The following is a 27,190-nucleotide window of genomic DNA, read 5'->3' as shown; positions in this document are numbered from 1 at the left end:
CAATTCCCCAGAAGACTTCTCACATATGTCACTGCCCAGGATTATATCACATGCTCATTCTTTAAGCAGTCACTTTCAACAGGAATGGAATTACCATGATTGGCTTACTAATTAAAAGATTTATCCTCCTGGGGCTAAAAAAGTGCCCACTTTCCCATGAAGTTTACAGCCAGCCAACATCTACAGAGTGGATGGAAGGAAGAAGACAAGACAGCCAGCTACTGAATATGCAATTCAAGTGTCTTCCACATGAAAAATACCTATACAATAAAAAGCTATTTAACTTAAGTGAAATAATAGATGTGAAAGTAATCCACAACTCAATTATTATGTAAATGTTATGCCTTAACCTTTAAATGGCATCATTCAGTATATTCACCAGTTATATTTACCAGCTAAATTTACCATACTTGGTTTGTGACTTTTTAAATGTTAAAAAAAAGCACATTTTTTTGCAGAGATATTATGATCTATAGATAAGGAAGATGACAAATTCTACCAACCAGAGAAAAAAAGCACTGTTAATGTTTTATACATCCCTGCAGAAAAAAAGCACTAACATTTTAGTATATGCATCCCAGCAAAGTTTGCCCCATGCTAAGTGCATTAAATATATTTTAACAGAATTACTATACATACTATACTATAACCAGCCATTTCACTTAATTTACCAATATTAATATAGATTTTCATGATAATTTTTAATGGCTGAATAGAATCAGCCTTTGTTTTTAAACAGTCACTTCTATATTCAAAAGAATTGAGATTTGCTATAATGAGGATATTCAGAAAAGCAATATTGAAGAAGAGCTGTAAACGTAATTGAAGAATTGGAGGAATCACAGATGAGAACATACCTTTCAAGGCCTTCCACTGTCTCCATACAAACCTGCCATGTAAATGTCTTGTTAGCCTTTGGTGATGTAATGACCTTGCTGAGCTTTCCTTTCATCTCAGCACAAGGTTTATTCTCGACTGGCTATAAGCCTTAGGTCTCTTTCATTCACTACTGAATCCCCCTTCAAGATTCAACCACATTCTTTGGTATCCATTACCATGATTATTAGGGCTATTTTTAAATATTTATTTATTTATTTAACAAACTTATTTTTGGCTGTGTTGGGTCTTCGTTGCTGCACGGGGGCTTTCTCTAGTTGTGGCGAGTGGGGGCTACTCTTCACTGGGGCACGTGGGCCTGTCACTGTGGTGGCTTCTCTTGTTGCAGAGTATGGGCTCTGGGCATGCTAGCTTCAGTAGTTGTGGCACACGGGCTCAGTAGTTGTGGCTCGCGGGCTCTAGAGAGCAGGCATAGTAGTTGTGGTGCACGGGTCCAGTAGTTCCACGGCATGTGGGATCCTCCCAGAGCAGGGCTTGAACCCATGTCCCTTGCATGGGCAGGCGGATCCTCAACCACTGCGCCAGCCGGGAAGTCCCAGGGCTATTTTTTATTAAAGGACATGGTAAGGAGTTTGTTCAGGGAGAATAAGGGCACTCTTAGAAGTCCAGCTTGATACTTAAATTTTTTTTTTTAATTTCAAGAATGAACTACATACAACTTATGTTGTATACAACATAAACAACTCACAATGCTTTTATTTAGTCATCCAAGTGAGAACAACCCAAATGATCTTCATGTGTTTGGTCAGGGTAGAGATAGAACAAATAAATCTCAGATATTAATTTTGCTACGGTGCAAAATTCTCTTCCAGTGAAGGTCCAGAAGATCCAAATTATCTTTTCCTTTAACCCTGCCTTTAGCCAACTTGTTACCCATCACACTTCCAAGCACTGCTTTTGCTACAGTAACTCATAAGTCTATATAAGCTCCAACAATACCCAAGAACTCTCAATATTTTCTACTCACCTCCATTTACCTGAGCTTTTGCCTGCTCATCTCCTGAATGTTCCGTCTCCTGAATATCATTGGCTGAATATAAAATTTGGGGCAGTTTTATAGTCCCTAAAAAGCAGATAGGGTTAGATATGATGTCTACATAAAACAAAAACTATAAAAAGAATCAAAGTTGAAGCTGCTAAAAAGATTGGAGAAATTGCTCGATATCCCTCAAAACATGGTATTCGAATTCAAAATCTGTAATAAATTGTTAGTGAAAATTAATCCAAACAAATATTGAATACTGGTTGAGAAGTAGGGGGAAGAATCCTCTTCCACTGCTAGTAGGAGTGTAAACTGGTGTAGTCATCTGGAGGGTAGTATGGCAATAGCGTGGAAAGTTAGTGTGCACATACCTAACAACTTGGGGATTCTCCCCTACCTATAGATCCTAGAGAAACTCTTACCACAGTCTGTTAGTTATCTATTGCTATGTAACAAATTACTCAAAACTGAGTGGCTTAAAACAACGATAAACATTTATTATTCCACAGTTTCTATGGGTCAAGAATTCAGCAGTGTCTCTTGTAAAGTTGCAGTCCAGATGTTGGCCGGGGCTCCTGTCATCTGTTTAACTTCAGCTGAAGGATCCACTTCTAAGATGCTGCTGTCACATGACGTGCACGTTGGTGCTAGCTGTTGGCTGTCCCATGGGGCTGCTACAGTGTCCTCAACAACACTGTTGGCTTTACCAGGAGCAAGTGATCCAAGAGAACAAGGTGGAAATAGCAATGTATTTATTACCTAGTCTGGGAGTTCACACATCACTGCCACATTATGTTGGTCACACAGGCGAAACCCGATACAATATGGGAAGGGGTTACACAGGGGCATGAATCATGTGGGACCATCTAGGAAACAGGCTTGCACACGCAGGTCCATAGAAGACATGTATGACAACATTCACCGCAGTATTATTTGCAGTGACAAGGAGTTGCAGGCAACTTAGGTTTTCATTCTGAGAGAAGTTTGAAAGTAAAATGTGGTATACGCCTGTGATGGAATACCTTGTAGCAATCAAAAGTAATGAACTAGATTTATGTATTCCTTTTTCAACTCAAAAGAAACAAAAATAGAAAAATAGAAAGACATGTATAGCATAATGCAACTGATACAAGTTTGAAAAACACTGTATATATATATATATATATATATATATATATATATTTGTTTTTTTTCCCACACCATATATTTTTAAAGATGTATGTGTTGCTAAATACATATATAAAAGGTTGACTGGAAAGACATATGTGGTTGTATGTGCGGGGGAAAGGGCATTGAAGAGGAGCTGAAGGAAGAAGTAAGAAAATGAAAGAAAAGGGGCTTTGCAACAACAATGTGAAGAGTGTGTCATGAATTGAGGAGAGGAATTATCTTAATTCTGTGTAGTTGAGGTTTAAAAAAAATTTTTTTTTTTTAGGCAGAGTTGTAATGTGGTCCAAGCAGGCCTCCTAAGAGATCTAACTGAGGCAAAATTCCTAGTAGATAAGGTTCTACTAGTTTCTCTGTGTTGTATTTTTTATGAGTCATATTCCTGTGGAAGGAAAATTTCAATTGTCTTAGAATACCTCTCTTATCTCCTTGTTGGAATGAAATTCTTTTAACAGAACACAAACTTCTTTTGTTTCTCAAATGCAAATAATCTTGAGAGAGGTAGCCCACAAATACAATTTATAAAAAGGAGTAACTCATAGATATCAGATCTCCTTGTTAAGGATGTGTTTCATAGGAGCCTAAATGAACAGGATTTTAAATTTCTTGAACGGGTATGGGGGTAGAGGGGATAGAAAAGAGAAGCAGCACAGAGTGGGTGCAGTAAGGTACCAAAGACAGATCAGCTCCCTCATGATTTTGATTAAAACTAGTGCTTTTAACAAATTTCATTTTGGGGTTGAAATAAGAAAAAGAGATTACCTTGCATTTATGGTAATTTAGTTCTTTTGAGTTCAAGGTATACCCACAGATAAATTTTCATTTGTTTAATTTTAACCACGGTTAACAACTAAACAAATATATTAATTTACTCTCTAGATGTTGTTTCAAACTGATGACTATTTTTGGGGTTCGGTAGTAGTGGATTGATTGGTTTATCCTTACGATAAATCAAAACCTATACTTGAGGTCAGGCCAATTTTTTACAACTCACAGAGCAACCAGGACTAGAATGGAGAAGGTTCAGGTTAAAGCCTAATTTATCTTAGAAAAAGTATGTTGTGCATACTTGTATGATAGCAGAGGGTTAGGAAAATGTTTTTATATTTGAGGAGAATAATAATACTGGTTTTATTGAAGATAGGCCCAACCTATGGCACCGTGAATGCAAGAGTCATTCACATAACAAATGATCCACATGTGTATTGTAACAATTGTTCTGGAGACTAATTGTGGCCCTTTGGGGATCATGGCCAGTACTTCCTGAACAGCTACTCCTGCTGAGTAACAACAATGAAGACAGCAGTCCAAAGTAGCCAATAGTCACCTTTCTTTTTTTCAGGGATATTTAATTTATTTTTAAAAGAAAATTAATCATTGAAAAACTGTTCTTCGTGTGTGTTTAAGTATTTTATTTCTCATTCGCCCCTCGGACATCAGACATGTTAATATCAAGCTCTTATATGCCATCTAATATAAAGTAATGTAACCACATATGCTCCCTAAGGCAAAACACCCCAATGAAGACGACTCTCCATGGAGCATCTGGCAGCCAGTTCTATAAACACAAAAACCACGCACTTGATTCACAGCACCACCTTGTTCTCTGTTCCACATGGTATTTTTGATTGAGCACCAGCTCCTTAAGGCATCACTGTAATATTTGGTTAACAGAAACCGACATATGTACATAATAACAGCTGATTTTCATATAAGCCTTCACAAACACTCTAGGAATTTTGGAAAATACTCTGAGGTTATGAAGCATTCTAAAGCTTAATATTTCTTCAAAACTTTTCTATTCTCCCTTCACTACTTATGAAAAGCCCTTTACTAAGGACATTAGCTAAGGATCACGTCTGCACTAGACTGTAAGCTCCATGAAGGTAGGGCCTGTGCCTGTCTTGTTCATTCAATGATTCCTCAGACCCCAGCAAGGCATCAAATCATAGTTCATGAATGCTTGAACTTGTATCTCATGACTTATTAGACAAATTTATATAATAAATTTTTCTTAATGACAACTGGGTTGTATGTCTACAATAGAGACATTTCACCTATTAGAACAAGACCTTAAAAAATATTCTAATATTTTCATATTAGAAATGTGAAATAAACAATAAAAAGTGGTCCAGAGAGGTTCAGAGACTCATCAAAGTCACATCACTTGACTTAAGACCACCTTCCTCCACCCAGCCCAATGCTCTTTGAACCACACTCTGCTGCTCCTCCTTTATGATTCTGTAAAAAGCAAATTTAAATTAACTAGCTTTTTTTGAGAAAAAAAAAATTCCAGGTTCATTAAGAAAAACTAAAAAACTAGTTTGTAAAAGTCTTTTATTGTATCCGTGCCACACATAGTAGTGAAAAATAACACTCCTAAAAAAAAGAATGCTACCTTTTCCACAACATTTTATTTTAAATAAAACTTCAAGTACTCTTACATAGGTACAAAAAAATTCTGATCTACTTGCCTCCAACAGGCCACCACAACACACAGTAGTTAAAACACAGTGGTTACAAATGTCTTTTAAATTTATTTCTGAGGCAAGGCAAATGGGAGGGAAATGTTTCTATGAAAAAATACTGTGTGCGTAGGAAATTGTCACAATTTTATTCCACATGGATACAAATGATTATACTTTAATTTAGGCCCTGGTGGCTTAAAATTATATAACAAAATAGAAAAAATGGAAAACTAATATCCCCTACACCCTGTTTCAAAGGCAGGCACTACCAAGATCAAGGAGATGCCACAGTGTTGGTAGAGGATAATTACTGTACAAGCTGTATAGCTATAATTACCTTCAGACTAAAATAAAATGCTACAATCCTTCTAAGGCATAAACAATAATGTCTGCAAACAATATATACACATAATACATATTTAAAACAAGACTTAATATAAACAATAATGAACAGTATATACATGTCAATTTTTCTTCACTGTCTTGAAATACAATTTAACTACACAAGTGATGCAGCAACATATATATATATACATATATATATGTATATATATATATATATATATAAATGTACTTGTAACTCTACAGTAAAGTTTATTTTTGGTGCTTTTATAGCACATCAGTGTAAACAGTTTAACTTGGCTTTGTTTTATATTTTAAAACATTCCTTGTTGTATTTTCAAGATTTAAAGCAATTTTTCTAGTTCTTCCTTTTCACAGAAAACGAAGATTCTGGATGTGGTTTAATCATAAATAATTCATAAAATTAAATACATTCACTAAAAAATAAACTACAAAGTAAAAAAATGAAAAATAGATATTTATTGAGAGGGAAAGGAGAACCATTTCCCACGTTAGAGCTCTGGTGTTGAATATTCAGTGCGATTTGATACATTTTAATTGCTATTGCACTATAACACCCTTTCCTTTGAAAATTCTTTGGGTGTGCTTCCCTGTTCTACCTAAATTAGCTGATAAATCACACAAACCAATAACCAAGGGCCTTGGTTGTTGTAGGAGTGAAGCCTTTAAAAACGGTATCATTCTTCTGATACTTTTTTTTTGTGTGATATTTATTTTAAGGAAAAAAAAGTCATTATGTATGTGCCTTGCACATGTATGTAAATACAGTTCACATTGCTGGTTCATTTGTCCTTGTTTAAAAGGAAAAAAAAAAAGAGAGATTATTATAACTTCAGCTCACTTTGAAAGTATCTGTCCACTTTTTTTCAAAATACTTCCTCATACTGTGGCCAGCTCTGCCTATATCAGAATCATCTTCATTAAATGTTTCACAGTTGTCAAAAACAAGCCTGACATCTAGAGCAAAAGTTTCAAGGTTTGGATACCTGGAAGAAAACACATGATTACAGGTTGCTTTTGTAGGCTGGTTTTGTTTTGCAAACAAATGAAGAGGTAATAAAAGATAAAATAAAACATAAAATTGAAAGGAAAAAGAAAAAGATTAGGGTAACTGCATTTAAACTGATATAAAACATATTATACCCTCTTATAAATAGGACGTTTAAAAGACTGCACGTGTTCTGGACATATAGAATTTAAAGACAGGTTAAATGGAAAACAGATTTCTCTTGAAGATCAAGATATATTTCAACAAACTTGCATTTTTCTTACATCCAATTTCCTGTTCGACCTGTATCACAATTTTGTTACAGGACTCATCCTACTTGATTAGTTTATTAACTCTGACCAACTGTATCACTTGCAGTACCCTATTTTTTACACTCAAAAATATTTAGCTACAGTAGAAATAATATAAATGCTTCCCATGCACTATGTACATGACACTTGCCCTGTAGCTTTTACATACATCCCAGGATAGGTCACTCTGTGTTAAACCTTGCCCCTTTCCCATTTCTCTTCTTCTCTCTTCAGATATGCTCTTTTGCTCAAACACTGTCATATGATGATCGAAAACAAGCAAAAAAAGCATGTGCTATCTCTTTACTGGAGATAACATTATCAGGAAACTGCCTTTCAATGAGAAGCACTGTGAATTCAGTGCTTTTTTTTGGTGGGATAATCCCAGGCCTCTTTCCCTGTAAGAACACAGAGAAGAGAACTGAAAGGTGCACGACTAGACTTATTAGTAAGGAAGGAGTGGTGCATTTCAAGCCAAATCAATACATTTTGAAAAAGGGCTTTTGGAAAGTCAAATTTAAATTAACTCTAACTTATGAAAAATTGAATACTAAAATAATTTACCCATTAGAAATACCTATGAAGCGCACACTGAAGCTCTGAGATCTGGTAAAAGTGGAATTATTTCTTTGATGAAATACCTTGTACAGTCTTTTCACTCCTTTCTTCTAATATGTGCAATAATAAAAGAAGAAAATTTCTTTATCTGTAATGAGCTCACAGAATTGTCAGCCCTGTGTAACCTCACCCATTTTCCTTTTCTTCTGAGAATTATTATTTTTTAAATTAAGGTGAAATGCACATAACATCATATTAACCATTTAAGGTAGATAATTAAGGCACTTAGCACACTCACAACATTGCATTACCTAGTTCCAAAACACTGTCATTACCCCAAAAGGAAACTCTATCCATTAAGCATTTACTCTCTATGCCTTCCTATCCCCAGCCCGTGGCAACCATCAACTTGTCTTTTGGTCTCTATACATTTACCTATTCTGGACATTTCATATAAATGCAATCATATAACATGTGTGGGAATAATTTTTATAAAATATTTTAAAGTTGCCTTGAGAAATATTTATCTCTTTAGACCGTTCCTTACTACAAGAAAAGGTTAATGATTAGCACTAGGGAGACAAATCCGGGAGAGAATTTTAGGCGAGATTATAGATGAAATAAGTACAACAGAAGGAAGGGGAAGCTGATGGAACCCAGAAAGATTCATTAAAGGAGGCACTTCCTCCCCTCTGTTCTCTAAGTTTCTAGTTTGAAATTTGAAATACTGTTTGTGAGTTTGGGTCCCAGCTCATTAATTTGGGTTTAATGAAATAAGTCGAAGTGAGAGGAGTCTGAATTCTCTGAATTCTGTCTCCCACACCTGGCATCACAAACAGGATTATACAGAACTGCTTCTCTCTGCTTGCTTCTGCTGTGACCTCCTCCATTTACTGGCGCTCATTCTCAAAAGGGAACTTAGGGTTTCCCTGGTGGCGCAGTGGTTGGGAGTCTGCCTGCCAATGCAGGGGATACGGGTTCGTGCCCCAGTCCGGGAAGATCCCACATGCCGCGGAGCGGCTAGGCCCGTGAGCCATGGCTGCTGAGCCTGCGCGTCTGGAGCCTGTGCTCTGCAACGGGAGAGGCCACAGCGGTGAGAGGCCCACATAACAAAAAAAAAAAGAAAGAAAAAAGGGAGCTTAGATCTTTTGGTACTTCTGTGTTAATGTGTAAGCCTGTTTATTTTGAGGTTTAGGTTCATCCTCTATCCAGGAACTGGAGAATTATGGAAGTTAAAAATGTTCATTGCAGCTCTATTTACAATAGCCAGGACATGGAAGCAACCTAAGTGTCCATCAACAGATGAATGGATAAAGAAAATGTGGCACATATATACAATGGAATATTACTCAGCCATAAAAAAACGAAATTGAGTTATTTGTGGTGAGGTGGATGGACCTAGAGTCTGTCATACAGAGTGAAGTAAGTCAGAAAGAGAAAAACAAATACCATATGCTAACACATATATATGGAATCTAAGAAAAAATAAAAGGTCATGAAGAACCTAGGGGTAAGACAGGAATAAAGACACAGACCTACTAGAGCATGGACTTGAGGATATGGGGAGGGGGAAGGGTAAGCTGTGACAAAGTGAGAGAGTGGCATGGACATATATACACTACCAAATGTAAAATAGATAGCTAGTGGGAAGAAGCCGCATAGCATAGGGAGATCAGCTAGGTGGTTTGTGACCACCTAGAGGGGTGGGATAGGGAGGGTGGGAGGGAGGGAGACGCAAGAGTGAAGAGATATGGGAACATATGTATATGTATAACTGATTCACTTTGTTATAAAGCAGAAACTAACACACCATTGTAAAGCAATTATACTCCAATAAAGATGTTAAAAAAAAAAAAAGCAAAAGCAAAAAAACCAGTTCATATATAGACAGAAGTTTTTGCTATTTGGATCATATAAGAACCAATAATTTTGGGCTTCCCTGGTGGCGCAGTGGTTGAGAGTCTGCCTGTCGACACGGCAGGGAACACGGGTTTGTGCCCCGGTCCGGGAAGATTCCACATGCCGCGGAGCGGCTAGGCCCATGAGCCATGGCCACTGAGCCTGCGCGTCCGGAGCCTGTGCTCCGCAACGGGAGAGGCCACAACAGTGAGAGGCCCGCGTACCGAAAAAAAAAAAAAAAAAGAACCAATAGTTTTAATGTTTTCGGAATTTAGGCAGGTCCCTTTCGAAATTAAAAAATAATAAAATGGGACAGACATAATTCTTTAAAAGATTGACAGTTCAGCCTCCAGAGAAATAAACTAGTCATTTGGTCAGTCTCGTAAATCATCTGATACATGTAAGACAGACACTGATCTTTATGAGTTAAGTTCTACTCAACTCTTCTAAACTGAGTTTAAATTACAGATTACAGTGATTTTCACCAAAAGAATATCTAGAAAGAACATAATAATAATAACAATAATAATGCAATTAAATATATGTTATAGTTTTTTTAAATGTAAAGTTCCTTCTTTCTCCTTATTTATGACTTTGCTTGAAGTGATGCGCATGGGCTACACTAAGGTAAACTGGTATGCAGGAATAAAGGGTGCAGGGAGAATGGAGAAGGGAGATGCACAGCTCCTGGCCATTAACACATGGAATGCTTTTGTGTGGGCTTGTTTTGTAAGAGAACAGCCTTATTCTTGTGGCTCCAAAATGTTTAGAACCAGTGTCCAATGTCCAGAACCAACTAAATGCCAACATCTAACAGCTGCTACCCTCTGGCAAGAAGTCTGAGGCAATCTAACAAAGATCATTAACTGTGGCCAGAAGTCATTTTGCTCTTTGGATAGGATCACAAAGAGAATATAGTAGAGAGGAGCAAATAATAATTTTCTTCCACATTTAATAAACACATTTTTAGTATTCTCCAACAACTCACAATAAAGATTTTTTTTTTTTTTTTTGCAGTACGCGGGCCTCTCACTGTTGTGGCCTCTCCCGCTGCGGAGCACAGGCTCTGGACGCGCAGGCTCAGCGGCCATGGCTCACGGGCCCAGCCGCTCCGCGGCATGGGGGATCTTCCCGGACCGGGGCACGAACCCGTGGTCCCCTGCATCGGCAGGCGGACTCTCAACCACTGCGCCACCAGGGAAGCCCCACAATAAAGCTTTTAATAGTTAAAATTTCCAGTGATCTTCTATCTCTACATTGTAATAATCTGAAAATATTACAGAGTCAATTTTTATTAAATCCACATGAGACAGTGTCAATATTCCACTGATGTACAATACAAGCTCTAGCTTACATGTAATTTACTTTGGGAGGCTTTCTTGATACTCTTCCTTACCTTCCAGGCTGAGTTTGGTGCCCTTCCAATGTCAAAATGCTTTATCACACTGCTTTTTAATTATTTACATAATTTTAATTGATTTGTCTTACATACTATACTACCCTGACCAAAAGCGAGTGACACACACACACATCCCTCTCCAAAGGCAGAGCCTATGTCTTTGTTGTTAATGTATTTTTAGCTCACTCGAAAAGTACCCAGCATGTACCAAGCATTCAATAAATATCGAACTGAAATGATTTACTTACTGTCCACTACTTAATTTCTCTCTAATTGTGGAAAAATCCATAGGCTTCTTAATAACTTTCTTATAACCAGGAACAAGTTTCAAGTTTACAGGAAGTAGAAAAGGCCATGCATCCTCATGAGTTTCCATTTCAGTAAGGATCATACTAAAGAAAACAATGTCTGAAATCAGTATCTATGCTTTAGAAATATCTATTTTTTTAAAAATTTACCTTTCATGATCTTTCAAGTAAAAAATGCAAATTAATTTATTTAAAAAGATAAAAGAATATATTTACTTATACTATAGACTTTCATTTACTACTTACACAAATTGTCAAAAAGTTGCCTTTAGTATGGCAGAAGATTTCTAAGCAAATAAAATAGGAAGTTGTAAATATACAGTACATGAAAACTGAAATAATACCTGCAAAGAGCTAGGTCCTTGGAGTCATCTCTTTTAGGTTTCTTAACAGAAGTAAAACTTTCTTGTTTTGACAAACTAATAGAAGTATTTTCCTCCATTTTTCTTTTTTTCAGGTCTTTGATTCCTCTTTTTAATGAACTACTTGTAGATGCAGAGTCTTCATCCTCAGTATCCCCTGTTAAAGTTACTTTCTTGACTTTTTTTGACTCAGTCTTTTTTCCTTTGACATGAAGTTTTTTGATTTTTAGAGTTTGACCACTTGCCTTTAATTTAAAAAAAAAAAGGAAATGAGGTATAAGAAAAATAACTGTCTACAGGCCTTTTATTATTTTAAGTTAGGAAAGCCTGACAGGGCCAAGAAAAAGAATATTATCTCTGATCTCGAAGGTTGATCATTTTATTATTTTCAAGAGAGATCTATTAATTTGTTCTCCCATAATATGAAGCAAAAATCTAATAAAGCGTAAAAAAATTTATTTTAGGAATTCTTAAAATCTGAAGATGTTGATCTCGTGGTAATCCATCTTCGGAACTATAGAACTTATCAGCAGTATTTCTTTAATCTAGGTCAGCAGACCCCAACCTTTTTGGCACCAGGGACCGGTTTCACGTAAGAAAATTTTTCCATGGACGGGGGATGGTTCAGGTGGTAATGCGAGCAATGGGGAGGATTGGGGAGCGACAGATGAAGCTTCACTCGCTCCCTGCCACTCACCTCCTGCAGTGCGGCCTGGTTCCTAACAGGCCACCGAGTTAACAGTCTGAGGCCTGGGGTCTAGGTCACTAACTGAATGAGTTTAAAGATACAAAAGTACTATCTTTTGGAGCACAGTATAATTAAGAACAAAGGTTGAATATAAACAAAAATATAGATCTTATTAATAAGAAAGTTGAGATAATTAAGAAGCTAGGCCAAAACAAGGAAAATAGCTCATGAAGTGTCCAATAGAGAAAAAGTCCTTTGTAAATGATCAGATCTACTGGAAATTGATATTTCTTTCTAGGTAAAGAAAAAAAGCATTTTCTATAAGAATACAGTTCCACAAACTTGTGGTTACCAGATGTGAACAAAGCAGAGGTGAAGGAAGAGGGGGAAAAAATGTCTGTTTTTGAGGAAAACAATAAAGAAATAGTATAAAAGAGATTATATTTGGAATCAAAGAATATGATTTCCAGCTATGGCTCTGTCAGTAACTAGCTATGGAACTTTGTACAAAAATATCTGTGAGTCCCTGTTTTCTAACCTGTAAAATAAGAAAGATAAGCCACACAATTCCTACGGTCATTCTAGCTCTAAAATTACACGAAAAAAAACAACAAAAAAAAACAACTTCAAAAAAACTCAACATGGCCGTACGCAATCTAACTACAATGTACAGGCAGCACATTGATGTAACAGTAGCTGCCCACCACATCCCCCAACCTAGAAATAGCGAAATAAATCTGTACTTTCAGATTTTACAATACTACAATAAATATATCAGATCATAGAAGAATATCAGTGCAAGGCCCTGTAATGTATGGTTTTTGTTTTAATTTTCCGGAACAGTGTTTATCCTCTTTTAGCAAATTATTTCCTCTCTTACCCAGACTATTAAGAAATCTTAGACTTAAGACGTAGGGTCAGATATCAATCAGCTGTAATTTAAAGTTGGATGTATCCTTGAAATGAATTTGGCTGAAAAACGTTTCTCTGGAGTATTTCATACCAATTTCTTTGAGGATTTCAGGACCTCTTCTAGCATTATTTTTAAAAATTGCTTTTAATCAAGCAATTAAAATTATTTGGTTCTCTATTGGTAGGTTAAAAGTATAGTTAAAGAGATATTTTAATTGACTAAAATAATAAAACAAACCATAAATCTAACATCTTCCCTATACCATATGAAAGAATCACTACCCCTTGAAACTAGCTGGAATAATTAAAATGTTTTACTAAGTCTCTTCTCCATTTAGTTTATTAATTTTTATTCACTAAAATCTGATTATTTTGAGTTTTTATACTACACTGAGATTTTAGCACTCTGAAATCATAAAAAAAGAGAAAGAGAATGCTTAGTTCATGAGGAAAAGGTCTATTTAATGAAGATTAAATTAAGTTAGATTGAGTAATTGTGTTACTTAAAAAGAACAAAATTTCATGAATAATGGGTCAAAATTTCTAGTTCCTATTTGAACGAAAATACTATTGGGTTGGCCAAAAAGTTCATTCGGGTTTTTCCATAAGATGTTACGGATCCCAATACTTGGGATCATATTCTAACAAATTAATACTCATAGTAAGAAAACATGAAATTTAAATCCACAGAAATAAAAACTTTGGCGATGTTTTAAAAAGACAATGGAGCCTCTCTCTTCCTTTTATAAATGATGTTTATCAGCTTACCTCATTAGATCATGCACATACACTTTTAAAAGCAAGCTTTTACACAGTTGCTCTGTTACTGATGACTTTGTTCTTGGACAGAGAAGTCCCCGTTCCCCACCCTTTCTATCTTATTAGAGCCCAAATCCAAAGAGGAACTTGAGGATATCTTAATCCGAACCTATCAGATTATACATACAAGGGCTTATTTCTGTTATGCTTGTATATCTATATATCAGAAGTTGTGAACTGGTGGCTCAGAGGCTGTGAACAGCCCACAGAATGTGTTGTTGTTTGGCTCATAATGCTTGTAAAAATCCTGAATTTGTTGCCAACATTTAACATTTGGGAGGGCATGCATAAAAATCCATAATGAAATATTGGTAGATCCTGGAACACTGGGCCCACATGTCTACATGACGGCTGGAGTTGAGCAATGTCTGTCACATATAAATGGGGCCATGGCTTGACTTTCCTGTTTGCTACAGTCCCAAGTCTTTTGTGTTATTTGGCTTTTGTAGGCACTGGAATTTAAAATTTCGTGTGTGTGTGTGTGTGTGTGTGTGTGTGTGTGTATGAGTGTGTATAAGTATGTATATATACACACATGCAAGTTTTTTTGATTCTGTGATCCTGAAAGTATATATATCTATCTTTAATATATATACATAGTGTATGTATATATATTGGCACGAAAACACACATATACACAGAATAAAAACAGTCACAATGACGTATGCAGATAGCTATTTGAGAGCAAGATGTATAATATAGATATTTGTAAATAACTGAATTACTGGAAAGATATTTTTAAAATCTTAACTTTAAAAATCTTTACCAAAATCCAGTGTTTTTAACATTTTTTATTGCTGTAAGAAACATAACACCTAATCCACCACATTTAAAAAACAAGAAAGCAGAGGCTTAGAAAGCTGTATTTACATAGAAGGGTTTAGATGAGATCATACACCTCACATCTTCTAGTCCATTCCTGGAATGATAGATAGCCAGAATTCTAATTTAAGCAAATTTACAGAAAACAAAACCTCCTATAGCCTACCAGATGATACCCCCCAGAATTAAAACACTGATTTGTTAGTAATTCATAAAGTATTAGAGACACTTTTCTATAACTTGACATTTATGAAGTTAAAAGATAAGTTATGTACCACCAGGGAAGATTATTATTAAACTACATTTAACTATATATAACAAAAATGATCAAGTAATGAGAAATAAAAAAGCAATTATTAGTGAATATGGTGCCATGTGAGACCTCTGCTATTTTGTAAAATATAGCCTAAAATATAATAAGGTATTAATATAAATATATCCCCCCCCCAAAATAGATCACAGAATTTTAAAGTCATAAAAACCTTCAAACACACAATATTTGATCCTTACAAATCCCCGCAAAGCAGATACGATTCCATTTTACAGATATATCTTTGAAGCTAAGGAAGCACTCCGTATTTATAGATCTGGGAGGTGAGAAAAACCAGCAAAGGAGACCGAAAAGGAGCAAAAGCAAGAAGAAAATCAGGTGAGTATGGTATCCTAGAAGACAAGTGAAAACAGGATTTCAAGGAGGAGGGGAAGTTCCATTCTATCAAATGTAAGTGATGGGTTAGATGAGATCTAAGCACTGATCACTGGACCGAGCAATGTGGAAGTCATTTGTGGGCATAGCAAGAGAAATTTTGGAGAAGCTGTGGAGATGAAAATATGACTGGAGTGAGTTTAAGAGTGAATCAGAAAGAACCAGAACAGAAAACTTTCTAGTAAAGGGAAGGGGAGAAATGGGGGAAGTGGATCAAGGAAGAAGTGAGGCCAAAAGAGGGTTTTTGTTTAGTTTTTGTAAGATGGGAGAAAGAGTACCATGTTAGTAGGCTGATGAGAAAGAACCCAGTGTAGAAGGAAAAACTGATGATGCAGGAGAAGACAGAACTGCTGGAGCCATTCTCCTAAGGAGGTGAGAGGGGATGGGATCTGAAGCACAAGTGGGGTTATTGGCTTAGTTAGGGGCACACAAGCAGTTCATAGCAACAGGAGGGAGGGTAGAGTATGAGAGCCCAGATATAGGAAGGATGGTAAGTGTGGTGGTGGATGCTTGTGATATTTTCTTCTGATGCCTTCCATTATCATAGTGAAATGGGAGTAAGGTCATCAGCTGAGAATGAGGATGGAGGAGACAGTAAATTATCAGGCACCACTAAAGGCCCTCTTAGCCTTAAATTTAAAGGGGTGGGTGTTTTCTCCAGCCACATTCAAGATACCTTTGTATCTGTATATATAGGTGCCGGAGAAGTCATAGAGTTGGATTAACCAGAATGATGGTTTTACCAAGTGAGAGAGAGGCACAGGAGCTAAGGGTGGATGCAGTGATTATAGGAGGAAAGAGAGGACATGAATGGGGAGAGGCACAGTGAAAAGGTCTTAAGATAAATGAATTGAAGGTCCTGATGAGATCAAAGAATTATTGGAATTGGAGCACTAGAGGGAGTGAACAGGAAAGAAAGGAGGCAGTGGAGAGATGGATGCTTGAAACTGAGTTTATGAAGTGGTGGTAGTTACTGGTAGTAACTACGTCAAGAGATTAAACATGGAAGAGAGTGTCTGAGATAGGGAAAACCTAATGAAGAGTCTGGCCCTCAATACATTCTAACCCTTTCACACTTCTTACTCCTTACTTTATAACTCTAAAACCCATTTCTTTCTACTTTATCATAGTGCTACTCTTTAATCAATTAGTATTAGAATTCACAGGTTTCCAATTTATATGTGACTGGAAAGTGACTTAAAATACATATGCTTATTACCATATGACCTAGCAATTCTACTCTTGGGTATATAACAGAAAAATTGAAAACATATATTCATACAAAAACTTGGGTATGACTGTTCATAGCAGCATTATTCATAAAAGCCAAAATGTAGAAACAACCCAAATGTCCATCAGCTGAACAGATAAACAAAATGTAGTCTGTCCATATAATGAAATATCATTTGACTTTAAAGATGAAGGGCTAAAACACAGATGAACCTTGAAAATATTGTGCTAAGTGAAAGAAAAAGGCCACATATTGTATGATTTGATGTATATGTAATGACAATAGGCAAGCCCACAGAGATAGAAAATAGATTAATGGTTGCCAAAGGCTGAGAAGAGAAGGGGAATGGGGAGTGAATGATAATGTGTACAAGCATACTTTTTGGGGATCATGAAGATGTTCTGGAACTTGATAGTGGTGATGGTTGTACAACTTTGTGAATATATTAAAAACCACTGAATTGCACACTTTAAAATGAATTTTACAGTATACAAATTATATCTCAAAAAAAAATCCCCATAAAACTCTTCATTTTGATCTGGCAATTAAAAAGTTTTAAGTAATAATATTACTTAAAAAATACTAAAATTTATATGGAGCCATAAAAGACCCAGAATTGCCAAAGTAATCCTTAGGAAAAAGAACAAAGCTGGAGGCATAACCCTTCCAAACTTCAGACACTACTACAAAGCTACAGTAATCAAAACAGTGTGGTATTGGGGCAGAAACAGACATATAGATCAATGAAACAGAATAGAGAACCCAGAAATAAACCCGCACACCTACAGTAAATTAATCTACAACAAAAGCGGTAAGCATATACAATGGAGAAAAAGCAGTCTCTTCAGCAAGTGGTGTTGGAAAAGCTGGACTGCTAAATCAGTGAAATTAGAACACTCCCTCACACCCTCACACCATATGTAAAAATAAACTCAAAATAGTTTAAAGACCTAAACATAAGACATAAAAGTCCTAGAAGAGAACACAGGCAAAACATTCTTGGACATAAATCATAGCAATATTTTCTTAGATCACTTTTCCAAGGCAAAAGAAATAAAAGCAAAAATAAATGGGACCTAATCAAACTTGAAAGCTTTTTCACAGCAAAGGAAACCAACAAAACAAAAAGACAACCTACCAGACTGGGAGAAAATATTTGCGAATGATGCAACTGACAAGGGGTTAATAACCAAAATACACAAACAGCTCATACAACTCAATATCAAAAACACAAACAACCCAATCGAAAAATGGGTGGAAGACCTAAATAGATATTTCTCTAAATAAGACATACAGCTGGCCAACAGGCATGTGAAAAGATGCTCAGCATTAAGCGTTACTAAGTATTAGAGAAATGTACATCAAAACCACAACGAGGTATCATCTCACACCAGTCAGAATGGCTATCATCAAAAAGTCTACAAATAATAAGTGCTGGAGAGGGTGTGGAGAAAAGGGAACCCTAGTACACTGTTGGTGGGAATGTAAATTGGTGCAGCCAGTATGGAAACAAGTATGAAGGTTCTTAAAAAATTAAAAATAGAGCTACCATATGATCCAGGAATCCCACTCCTGGGCATATACCTAGAAAAGAAGAAAACTCTTAATTTGAAAAGATACATGCACCCTAATGTTCATAACAGCCCTATTTACAATAGCCAAGACATGGAACCAATCCAAGTACCCATCAACAGACAACTGGTTTAAGAAGATGTGGTACACATATACAATGGACTATTACTCAGCCATAAAAAAGAATGAAATATTGTCATTTGCAACAAATGGATGGACCTAGAGATTATCATACTAAGCGAAGTAAGTTAGACAGAGAAAGACAAATATCATATCACTTATATGTGCAATCTAAAAAATAATACAAATGAATCTATATACAAAACAGAATCTACATACAAAACAGATTTCTAGAAAACAAACTTATGGTTACCAAAGGGGAAAGGTGCTGGGGGTGGTGGTGGGGAGGATAAATTAGGAGTATGGGATTCACAGATACAAACTACTACACATAAAATAGATAAGCAACAAGGATTTACTGTAGAGCACAGGGAACTCTATTCAAAATCTTGTAATAACCTATAATGGAAAAGAATCTGAAAAAAAATATATAACTGAATCACTCTGCTGTATACCCAAAACTAACACAATATTGTAAATCAACTATACTTCAATAAAAAAAATTTAGTTTTAGATCAGTCTTACCTTAGCAATGCAAGCTGGACAAAACCAGTCCCCATCTGGTATAGTTGTAATCTTGGGTCTATGGCAGTATGTATGACAGCCTTTGTCACAGCCATCGCAAAGGAGGAGCAGTTCTTCATTATCTCCCTTTCGACAGATCTGGCAGTACTATAATACATGGAAAATCATTTAAAATTAACACTCTGCTACAAATAATAGTTTTTGGGATATTAAACACACCATTAATTCCTAATTTATATTAGTAATGAACATTCCGCTTGCTAACAAATGTACAGTAGCCATACACATCTATGTATCTCTCGTTACACAGATATGGACCACATGATGGGGTGAGCAGTTCAGTTGGGGTAAATGCACATTTCAGGTACACTGCAAAAAACAAAGCTAGAGGTTGAATGCCTGCACACACTTCAGAAGCATGTACACATTAACATACGAAATAATTAACATGACATTAGAGCACATAAAGCAATGAATAGCTTTAATACATGGTGTTTTAATTTTTTAATATATTTCATCATTTGCTTATCTTAGCATCCTCATGATATCCTGAGAAAGAAATAAGTAAGAGTTAGAGTAATTTTTAAGATCAAAATTAGGAACATGTATTAGTAACAGAATTATAAATAATAATAATAAGATGTCACTGTATTTTGACTATGTCCAAATCAGGAAACTTTGGAAATCAACCCAAATCAAACATATGTCACAAATGTAGAAAATGGATCCTACGAAATGATTTCTAAGGGAAAAAGAAATTGATACAATAAATTAAATAAAAGAATTTAGAAGTCATAATTTATTTTCTAGGACTAAAAATAAAATTGTTCCTTCTCTGTTGAAAAACTTCTAATACCATTAAGAACTTTAAAATCTATAAAGAGATTTTTTCCCCCCATGCACACATATTCTGTATAACAAGTTTCACAAAGGGAAAGAAGGAAGATTAGACAGGTAAAAACTTTAAAGATGCCTTTAAAAAATGGTAAGTACTAACATTATATTTTGACATTTAGTTTTTATTTCAGTCACAGTAGACAATGTCCTGTAATCAATATTCCAAAAAATGAAAACATTACTAATATAATATTGTACAACTATATTTCAATTGAAAATAATTAAAACATTTAAATTATAAATCATTTGTACTAATTTTAAGTTATGTATTTATATACTGTTAAAAACAAAATAGCTTAATTGTTCAAACTTAATTTAATTTCAATAAAACATTAAATCTTAATCTGGGAATGTCTAAAATAGTTTTTCATAACTCAATACGTACACCAATGATAGCTTAAGAATCTTATCAAAACAGCAGATACATGCTATTCACCTTAACAAATATCTATCAAATATATGTAATATACATGTAATACTGAAACTGGCATGTGTACTAAGAGCAAAAGCAGTAGAGTTTAATATCCTAACAGTAAGTATTTATTTTATGACCTTTCCTGATAACCACATCACTAAATACCTTAATATGGTGTTATTTCTCCAAATTTGAGTTATTTCTTTAAAATTTCTATTATAAAAATACTCATTGAGAAATAACATTTCGAAGGTTATATTTCAATCCCTATAACAATAAATTTTAAAAATCAGGTTCATGAACATTAAGTAAATTCTCATTGTTTTCTACAATAGCTAAAAATACTATGAAGCCTGTCTTACATCTCACATTTATGATTTAAAAATAAAATTATTTTCTGATACTTATTAAGAAAGGGTGGCAGGTATCAAGTTCATAACATTTTTGAAAATCCACAGTAATAGCTCACAATATGTTAGAGCAAATGTAGTAATATTTGGTTTTAACTCCTTTGCTACCACAGTAAAAAAAAAACAGTGGATGCTGCCGATTGCTTAACATTAACAACAGAAAACATATTGTGGGCTGAGAAGTATCTGGAGGAAAATCATGGCAGCTCCTTCTTTCCTAGTAATCATGGTTTCTGGTAAAGAGGATATTTCTAAAGACATTGAGCACTTTAACATTTTTTTTAGGACTTCTTATGAGGATTATTATAGGTTTTGTTACATTTCTAATTCAAGGTTACCAAGTGCTCATTAATCTTTGAATAAGAAACTCTGCCTTCTTTTCAAAGTAGTTTTATAGCAAATAATGTATTATTAAACATTAAAAAAAGAAATAAAAATTATGAGATGGAGTTAAATAATGATGAATGTATATTAATTTATTAATAACAATGGAAAAGAAGTTTGCAAAACCTGAAATAAAATTTTAGATTGCAGAAAGTAAGTACACTAATATAAAGGTAGATTTTGGTACAAGTTTTGGGTTTCTGTGTATAGGTTATAACAAAACTGCCTACATTGTGATGATTGTTTTGGTGTAGATGAGAAAAGTAACTGTACAAATTTCATTCTGATATAGGAATTGAATCTTTTTTTATCATTATAGCCTATATTTCACCAAATATATTTGTCTAAGGTGACTTTAAAACTGGTTTTAATAATAATTTTTAGAAGGAAAATTATTTTTACCTGGTAAAAATGCTACCAGATGACCTGAACAATGCCTTAAAACTTATAGTAAATTCTAATCTATATAGGGAAAGACCTAAATTTGAGCATATTGTGAAAAATGCAGATTCATTATTCCATGGACATTTTAGAAAGAAGTGAAAAAAACCATAGAAGAAAGCAAATTTATTTGTATAGAATGAATAAAGTATTGAGTAGTCTAAGTATAGAGGTAAAAAGGAAGGAGAGAATGCTAAACTATTTAAGAATCACTTCTTTTCTTTGGGGAAGATTATTTAAAATAGGTATTTTACCCTTAGTCATTCATGAAAACAAATCTCAAATGTTTGAATTTTAAAGCTAACCTGTAATTCAAAAGCAACTGTTAAAGTAATTCATAAAAGTCTACATATAATAGATATTTCTGTATATGATACAAAAGAGGCAAAAGGGACACGTACATGATTTAAAATAAATCTCTCTGGAAAATATAAGAAATATAGCTTTTATTTTGAACATATAGCATTTGTTGCCTAGTACAAAGTAGAGGCCACTACATGATAACTAACTGGGCTTGAACAAAGAAGGAGAAAAAACATTTTTAACTGTTAGAGGAAAGACTAAAAGATCTACTCAATGCCAACCATATCCAAATATTGGGTTGGCCAAAAGGTTCGTTCGCTTTTTTCCGCAAGATGGCTCTAGTAACACTTAGTTGTCTGTAAGTTCATTCAAAACAATTTTGTTAGATTGTATGTGACACCTATCATATCAGCGTGCATTTAAAAAAAAGCCTTATCAAAATTGGTGAATTTTTGTGTAGCCATTTTAATACTGAAGATGGAAGAAAAAAGGCAACATTTTCGGCATATTATGCTTTATTATTTCAAGAAAGGTAAAAACGCAACCGAAATGCAAAACAAGATTTGTGCAGTGTATGGAGAAGGTGCTGTGACTGATTGAACACATCAAAAGTGGTTTGTGAAGTTTCACGCTGGAAACTTCTCACTGGATGATGCTCCACGGTTGGGTAGACCAGTTGAAGTTGACAGCGATCAAATCAAGATATTAATTGAGAACGATCAACGTTATACCATGCGGGAGATAGCCAACATACTCAAAATATCCAAATCAAGTGCTGAAAATCATTTACACCAGCTTGGTTATGTGAATCGCTTTGATGTTTGAGTTCCACATAAATTAAGCAAAAAAACCCTTCTTGACCGTATTTCCTCATGCGATTCTCTGCTTAAACATAACGAAAATGTTCCATTTTAAAAACACATTGTGACGGGTGATGAAAAGTGGATACTGTACAATAATGTGGAATGGAAGAGATAGTGGGGCAAGCGAAATGAAACACCACCAACCACACCAAAGGCCGGTATATGGTGGGATTGGAAGGGAGTCCTCTACTATGAGCTCCTTCCAGAAAACCAAACGATCAATTCCAACAAGTACTGCTCCCAATTAGACCAACTGAAAGCAGCACTCAACAAAAAGTGTCCAGAATTAGTCAACAGAAAATGCATAATCTTCCATCAGTATAATGCAAGACTGCATGTTTCTTTGATGACCAGGCAAAAACTGTTACAGCTTAGCTGGGAAGCTCTGATTCATCCAGCTTATTCATCAGACATTACACCTTTGGATTTCCATTTATTTAGGCTTTACAAAATTCTCTTAATGGAAAAAATTTTAATTCCCTGGAAGACTGTAAAAGGCACCTGGATCAGTTCTTTGCTCAAAAAGATAAAAAGTTTTGGGAAGATGGAATTATGAAGTTGCCTGAAATATGGTAGAAGGTAGTGGAACAAAAGGGTGAATACGCTGTTCAATAAAGTTCTTGGTGAAAATGAAAAATGTATCTTTTATTTTTACTTAAAAACCTAAGGCAATCTTTTGGCCAACCCAAAACATGATATTGGTGCATAAAGGAAGAGCTCTCTGCTTATTCTGTATTTACTTAGCTAAGTAAAGTAAAAAAAGAAAATTTTAAAAAAAGAAAATTGATACAAATATAGATATTTTAGAAATGAAGTGAACGTACTTAGCAGGTAATGTTAGCAACTGGAGTGTTTACAAGATTGAAAGGGCCTTCAAAACATTCAGATTAACAACTATTATGTTGACAGAATGGAGAAGACAACTTCAGTCAGAGTTATAAACAATATTCAAAGGAGAGAAAGACAAGATTTAAAAAAACGAAAGATAACATTTGGTAGGTTCCTTCAAAAAGCTCAAAATAAGGAGGAAAGTATCAAACTATACAGTATTTAAGAATTAAGGAAATTCTCAAGTACAGCATACATTATTTTGACAATAAGTAATGCATAATTAAGAAATATCTGAAGATTGGAAAAAAAACAGGACAAAGTAAATTATAGTATTTCTTAAATAAAAACACTTACAACTTTCATAATTGATTTTTCCCATGCTACTGATTTCTGTAACTGCTGAATGCACAGAGCTACCTGTGCAGCACTGCGAGCTTCTGATAATGCCCTTCTCCATACCCTGAGCCCTGGAGCAATATCCTCTTCAATTCTGCATTGAAATATAGAAAAATTAAGTAGGTCACGTCCACATTTATGGTTACTGAATGTGAAACAATCATCACACTGAAAGCCAAGCAATGACAAAAACATGTAACAGCCAATAAGTATAAGGTTTAAGCAACTAAATTTGATGTAGTGCACAGACTGTGGCTACGTGCCTCAAAGCTTAGTCACAACCAGGTAAATGTAAGATCACTTTGCAGGATTATCAACGCACATAACAACAAAAAAAAATGTTTTTACAAAGCACCATGCAAACAGCATGATCCATATGGATCACAGACATACAAGAAGATACATAGATAACAGGCAATAGAAAATAGGCTCCAATTAGCAAAGAAGCACAATAATTTTTCAAGTTAATCTCAATAACCTACCCGTCACCATCACCACTAATGGATGGTGCAGGAGCAGGGACAGTAACTGTGCCCACATTATCCAGTTTGATCTGAATGGTGGTACTTAAGGGGCTCTTCAGATACCTTCTTTCAATGTTCCGCTCCAAATCAGCCAGCCTGGTTACAGCTATATCTAGGGGGTTGTCACTCTTCCGTTCCAGTGCATGTGCACTGCTTTCTTCTTCGCCAGTAAATTCTCCATCATGCTCCTTGCACAATTTAGAAAATGACTTATGTTCAAAATATACCAAGTCCTCCCTTTCTGATGCAGGCTCTGGACACATCCAACCCTATATATCAAAAGAATAATGTTATTATGGTTTCCTCTTAAAATGCCTGCTGGGTGAATTACCTTTACTTAAAATACAGCAGCAGACACCAGCAGACCTTAAGGATCTTTTCTAAAAGTTTTTATCTTGTGTTTCCTAATGCTAGGTAGAAACAAGAATAAAAAATTAAAAGAAACAGTTGTGAGAAGTTTGAAAAAGAAAATTTAATAACTTTTGATATTATGAAAGGTATAATGAAAATCAGCAAAGTATTCTGAGAGACTTTAGACTACATGCTTATTCATTTCAACAGAAATCTCTCCGTGGTCTCTGAATTCAGCTCTTCCTTTCCATTTCCATTCCTTCTACCACTCTTCAGTACAGGGGTCTGTACAATACTTACCATTTTTCCTCCAGCTGTAGGAGTTTGCGTGAGCTGTTATATTTGTCTGTAGAGCCTTACCCTGTTGCTCTTAAGCTGGTTAAATCCACTCATCCTGCAGCTCTCATTTTAAAAGTCCTCAGGGAATCCTTCCCTGACCTACTTTAGCAGGTAAGTCTTCATATTACAAGCCCACAAAGGACCATATAGTATGCCACAGCCTTGTGGTACTCACAATTTTTTACTATTGTGATTATTTGATTCACATCTTTTTACCTCTAAATTCCATGATGGCAGGGACCACGTCTGCTTTTACTCCTTTTATCTCCAGCACAGTGAAAGCAAAGAGTAGGCACTCAATACACACGTGTTGATTGAATAAGTGAATGATCTTATAACTCAGCTTGCTTTTATTGATCTTCTACCTCAAAATCCTTCAAAGTTTCCCTACTGTTTAACAAAGTCCATATTTTTATCATGACATTCAAGTACCTCAATCTGCCTCTTCCTCTCATGTTCCCGTTCACATATCCTACACTGCAAATTCCACAACTTGCAACTCCACAAACATGCCCTAAACTTCTGGATCCTGGTGCTCTGCTCAGGCTGTTCCCTCTTCCTAGTATGGCATTCCTTGTCAAAAGCTGACACACCTTCTCAAGTTCCATCTCGACTTCTACGTGAAATGTTCCCTGGTCTCTCCCATGTCTCCATCAGAAGTTATGCATTCTTTTTCTAAATTCATGTATGACTCTGTACTCCTCTGGGATCAGTTAACAGATTCTGTGGAGATGTATATATGACTTATCTCCCTATTAGATGACAAGATTTCTGACAGCAGAAACCACATTTTATCCAATTTTGTGGTGCCTACTCTCTGATGTGGAATAGGGGCTTAGTAAATGCATATTAAATGAAAAACAGAATGAACATTATCCTTTTTATTAAACCTCTTTAGAGATAATTATTTTATCTTGTATATTAGGATCAATTCCTCTTCTTTAATTCAGTAGAACATTTATATTTGTGAAGTAAGGATGGAATTATGAATAGTACATGTAAGTGCATTAGGTACAAGTCATGTCAAATGAACCGCATTCCCGTATTTTGAAAAGGGTACTAAATTCATAAATCAAGAGAACCCTGTAAACATAGCATATCTTGATGTCTGCAAGGCAAATGACAAGACAAAAAATGAAGACTAGATTAAAGAAATCTAGACGGTTGAAAACTGCTTCCAAAAAATGGTGATTGACAGAACTTGTGTCACCTTAGAAAAGGTCCCCAGTGCCAGTGTCCAAAAGGCTCTGTACTTGGTTTGTCCTGTTAATACACTTATGAGTAACTTGGTTGATTGTTATTAAATCTGCAGATGATTTAAAACTAGGGAGAAAATTTAATATTCTGTATAACAGGACTAAGATAAAAATAGTTCCATATGCTGAAAAATGTACCCACATGAAATTAATAAAAATAAAACAATGATAAATGTAAATTTTAGGTTTGAAGGTTAGGCAACTAATCACAGAAATATTGAATACTACATGTGATACAACTTGCTTAAAAGCTCTTTGAAAGAGGGCCAAAGTTTGTTTTTTCATAGCGTATACTCAGTGAAGCAAGAGAATGATGTGGATGCCAAAAAGCTAGTACAAAATTCAAGCAGCATTAATGGAAGTATAGTGCTGGATTAAGGAAAGTAAAAGTCCCATGAACACATTCAGACAGCGCTATGTACAGTTATGGATACAACATTTTAAGAAGGATATTAACACTGGTGTTTATACAGAAGAGAATCGTGTACATGGAAACTCTTTCACAGGACTAATGGTTGAAGGAATTAATTAGTTTGTAAAAGAGAAAACTTAGAGACACAGGAGCTATCTTTAGAGGAGCTGGAAGAGTAATTAGGTTCTTTGTATACTCGCAACAACAGAACTAGGACAAGAGACTTGCAGATTTTCCTACAAAATAATAAAGAATGTCCAAATTATCAGCA

General features: G+C 35.2%; 1 protein-coding gene across 28 annotated transcripts in view; it reads right to left on the bottom strand.

Annotated features, from left to right (window-relative positions):
• Positions 1-2,355: 2,355 nt before the first annotated feature.
• The window catches only part of BAZ2B (bromodomain adjacent to zinc finger domain 2B), a 385,223-nt gene continuing 360,388 nt past the window's right edge, over positions 2,356-27,190 (bottom strand). For 23 of the 28 annotated variants that reach the window (XM_067741777.1, XM_067741775.1, XM_067741802.1 and 20 more), the window contains 6 exons: positions 24,520-24,830; positions 23,996-24,131; positions 19,098-19,244; positions 11,685-11,947; positions 11,281-11,424; positions 2,356-6,863 (listed from right to left, as the gene is read on the bottom strand). In XM_067741777.1, coding sequence (XP_067597878.1) covers positions 6,710-6,863; positions 11,281-11,424; positions 11,685-11,947; positions 19,098-19,244; positions 23,996-24,131; positions 24,520-24,830 — 1,155 coding nt within the window. In that variant the 3' untranslated portion in view covers positions 2,356-6,709. Of the gene's footprint in view, positions 6,864-11,280; positions 11,425-11,684; positions 11,948-19,097; positions 19,245-23,995; positions 24,132-24,519; positions 24,831-27,190 lie in introns of those variants that run through there. The other 5 variants (XM_067741791.1, XM_067741797.1, XM_067741798.1 and 2 more) reach the window with 3 other exon arrangements.

Source organism: Pseudorca crassidens, chromosome 6 (assembly GCF_039906515.1).
Source record: "Pseudorca crassidens isolate mPseCra1 chromosome 6, mPseCra1.hap1, whole genome shotgun sequence".
NCBI lineage: Eukaryota > Metazoa > Chordata > Mammalia > Artiodactyla > Delphinidae > Pseudorca > Pseudorca crassidens.
Note: the sequence above shows the minus strand (reverse complement) of the source record. Positions and strands in the feature narration are given on the sequence as shown.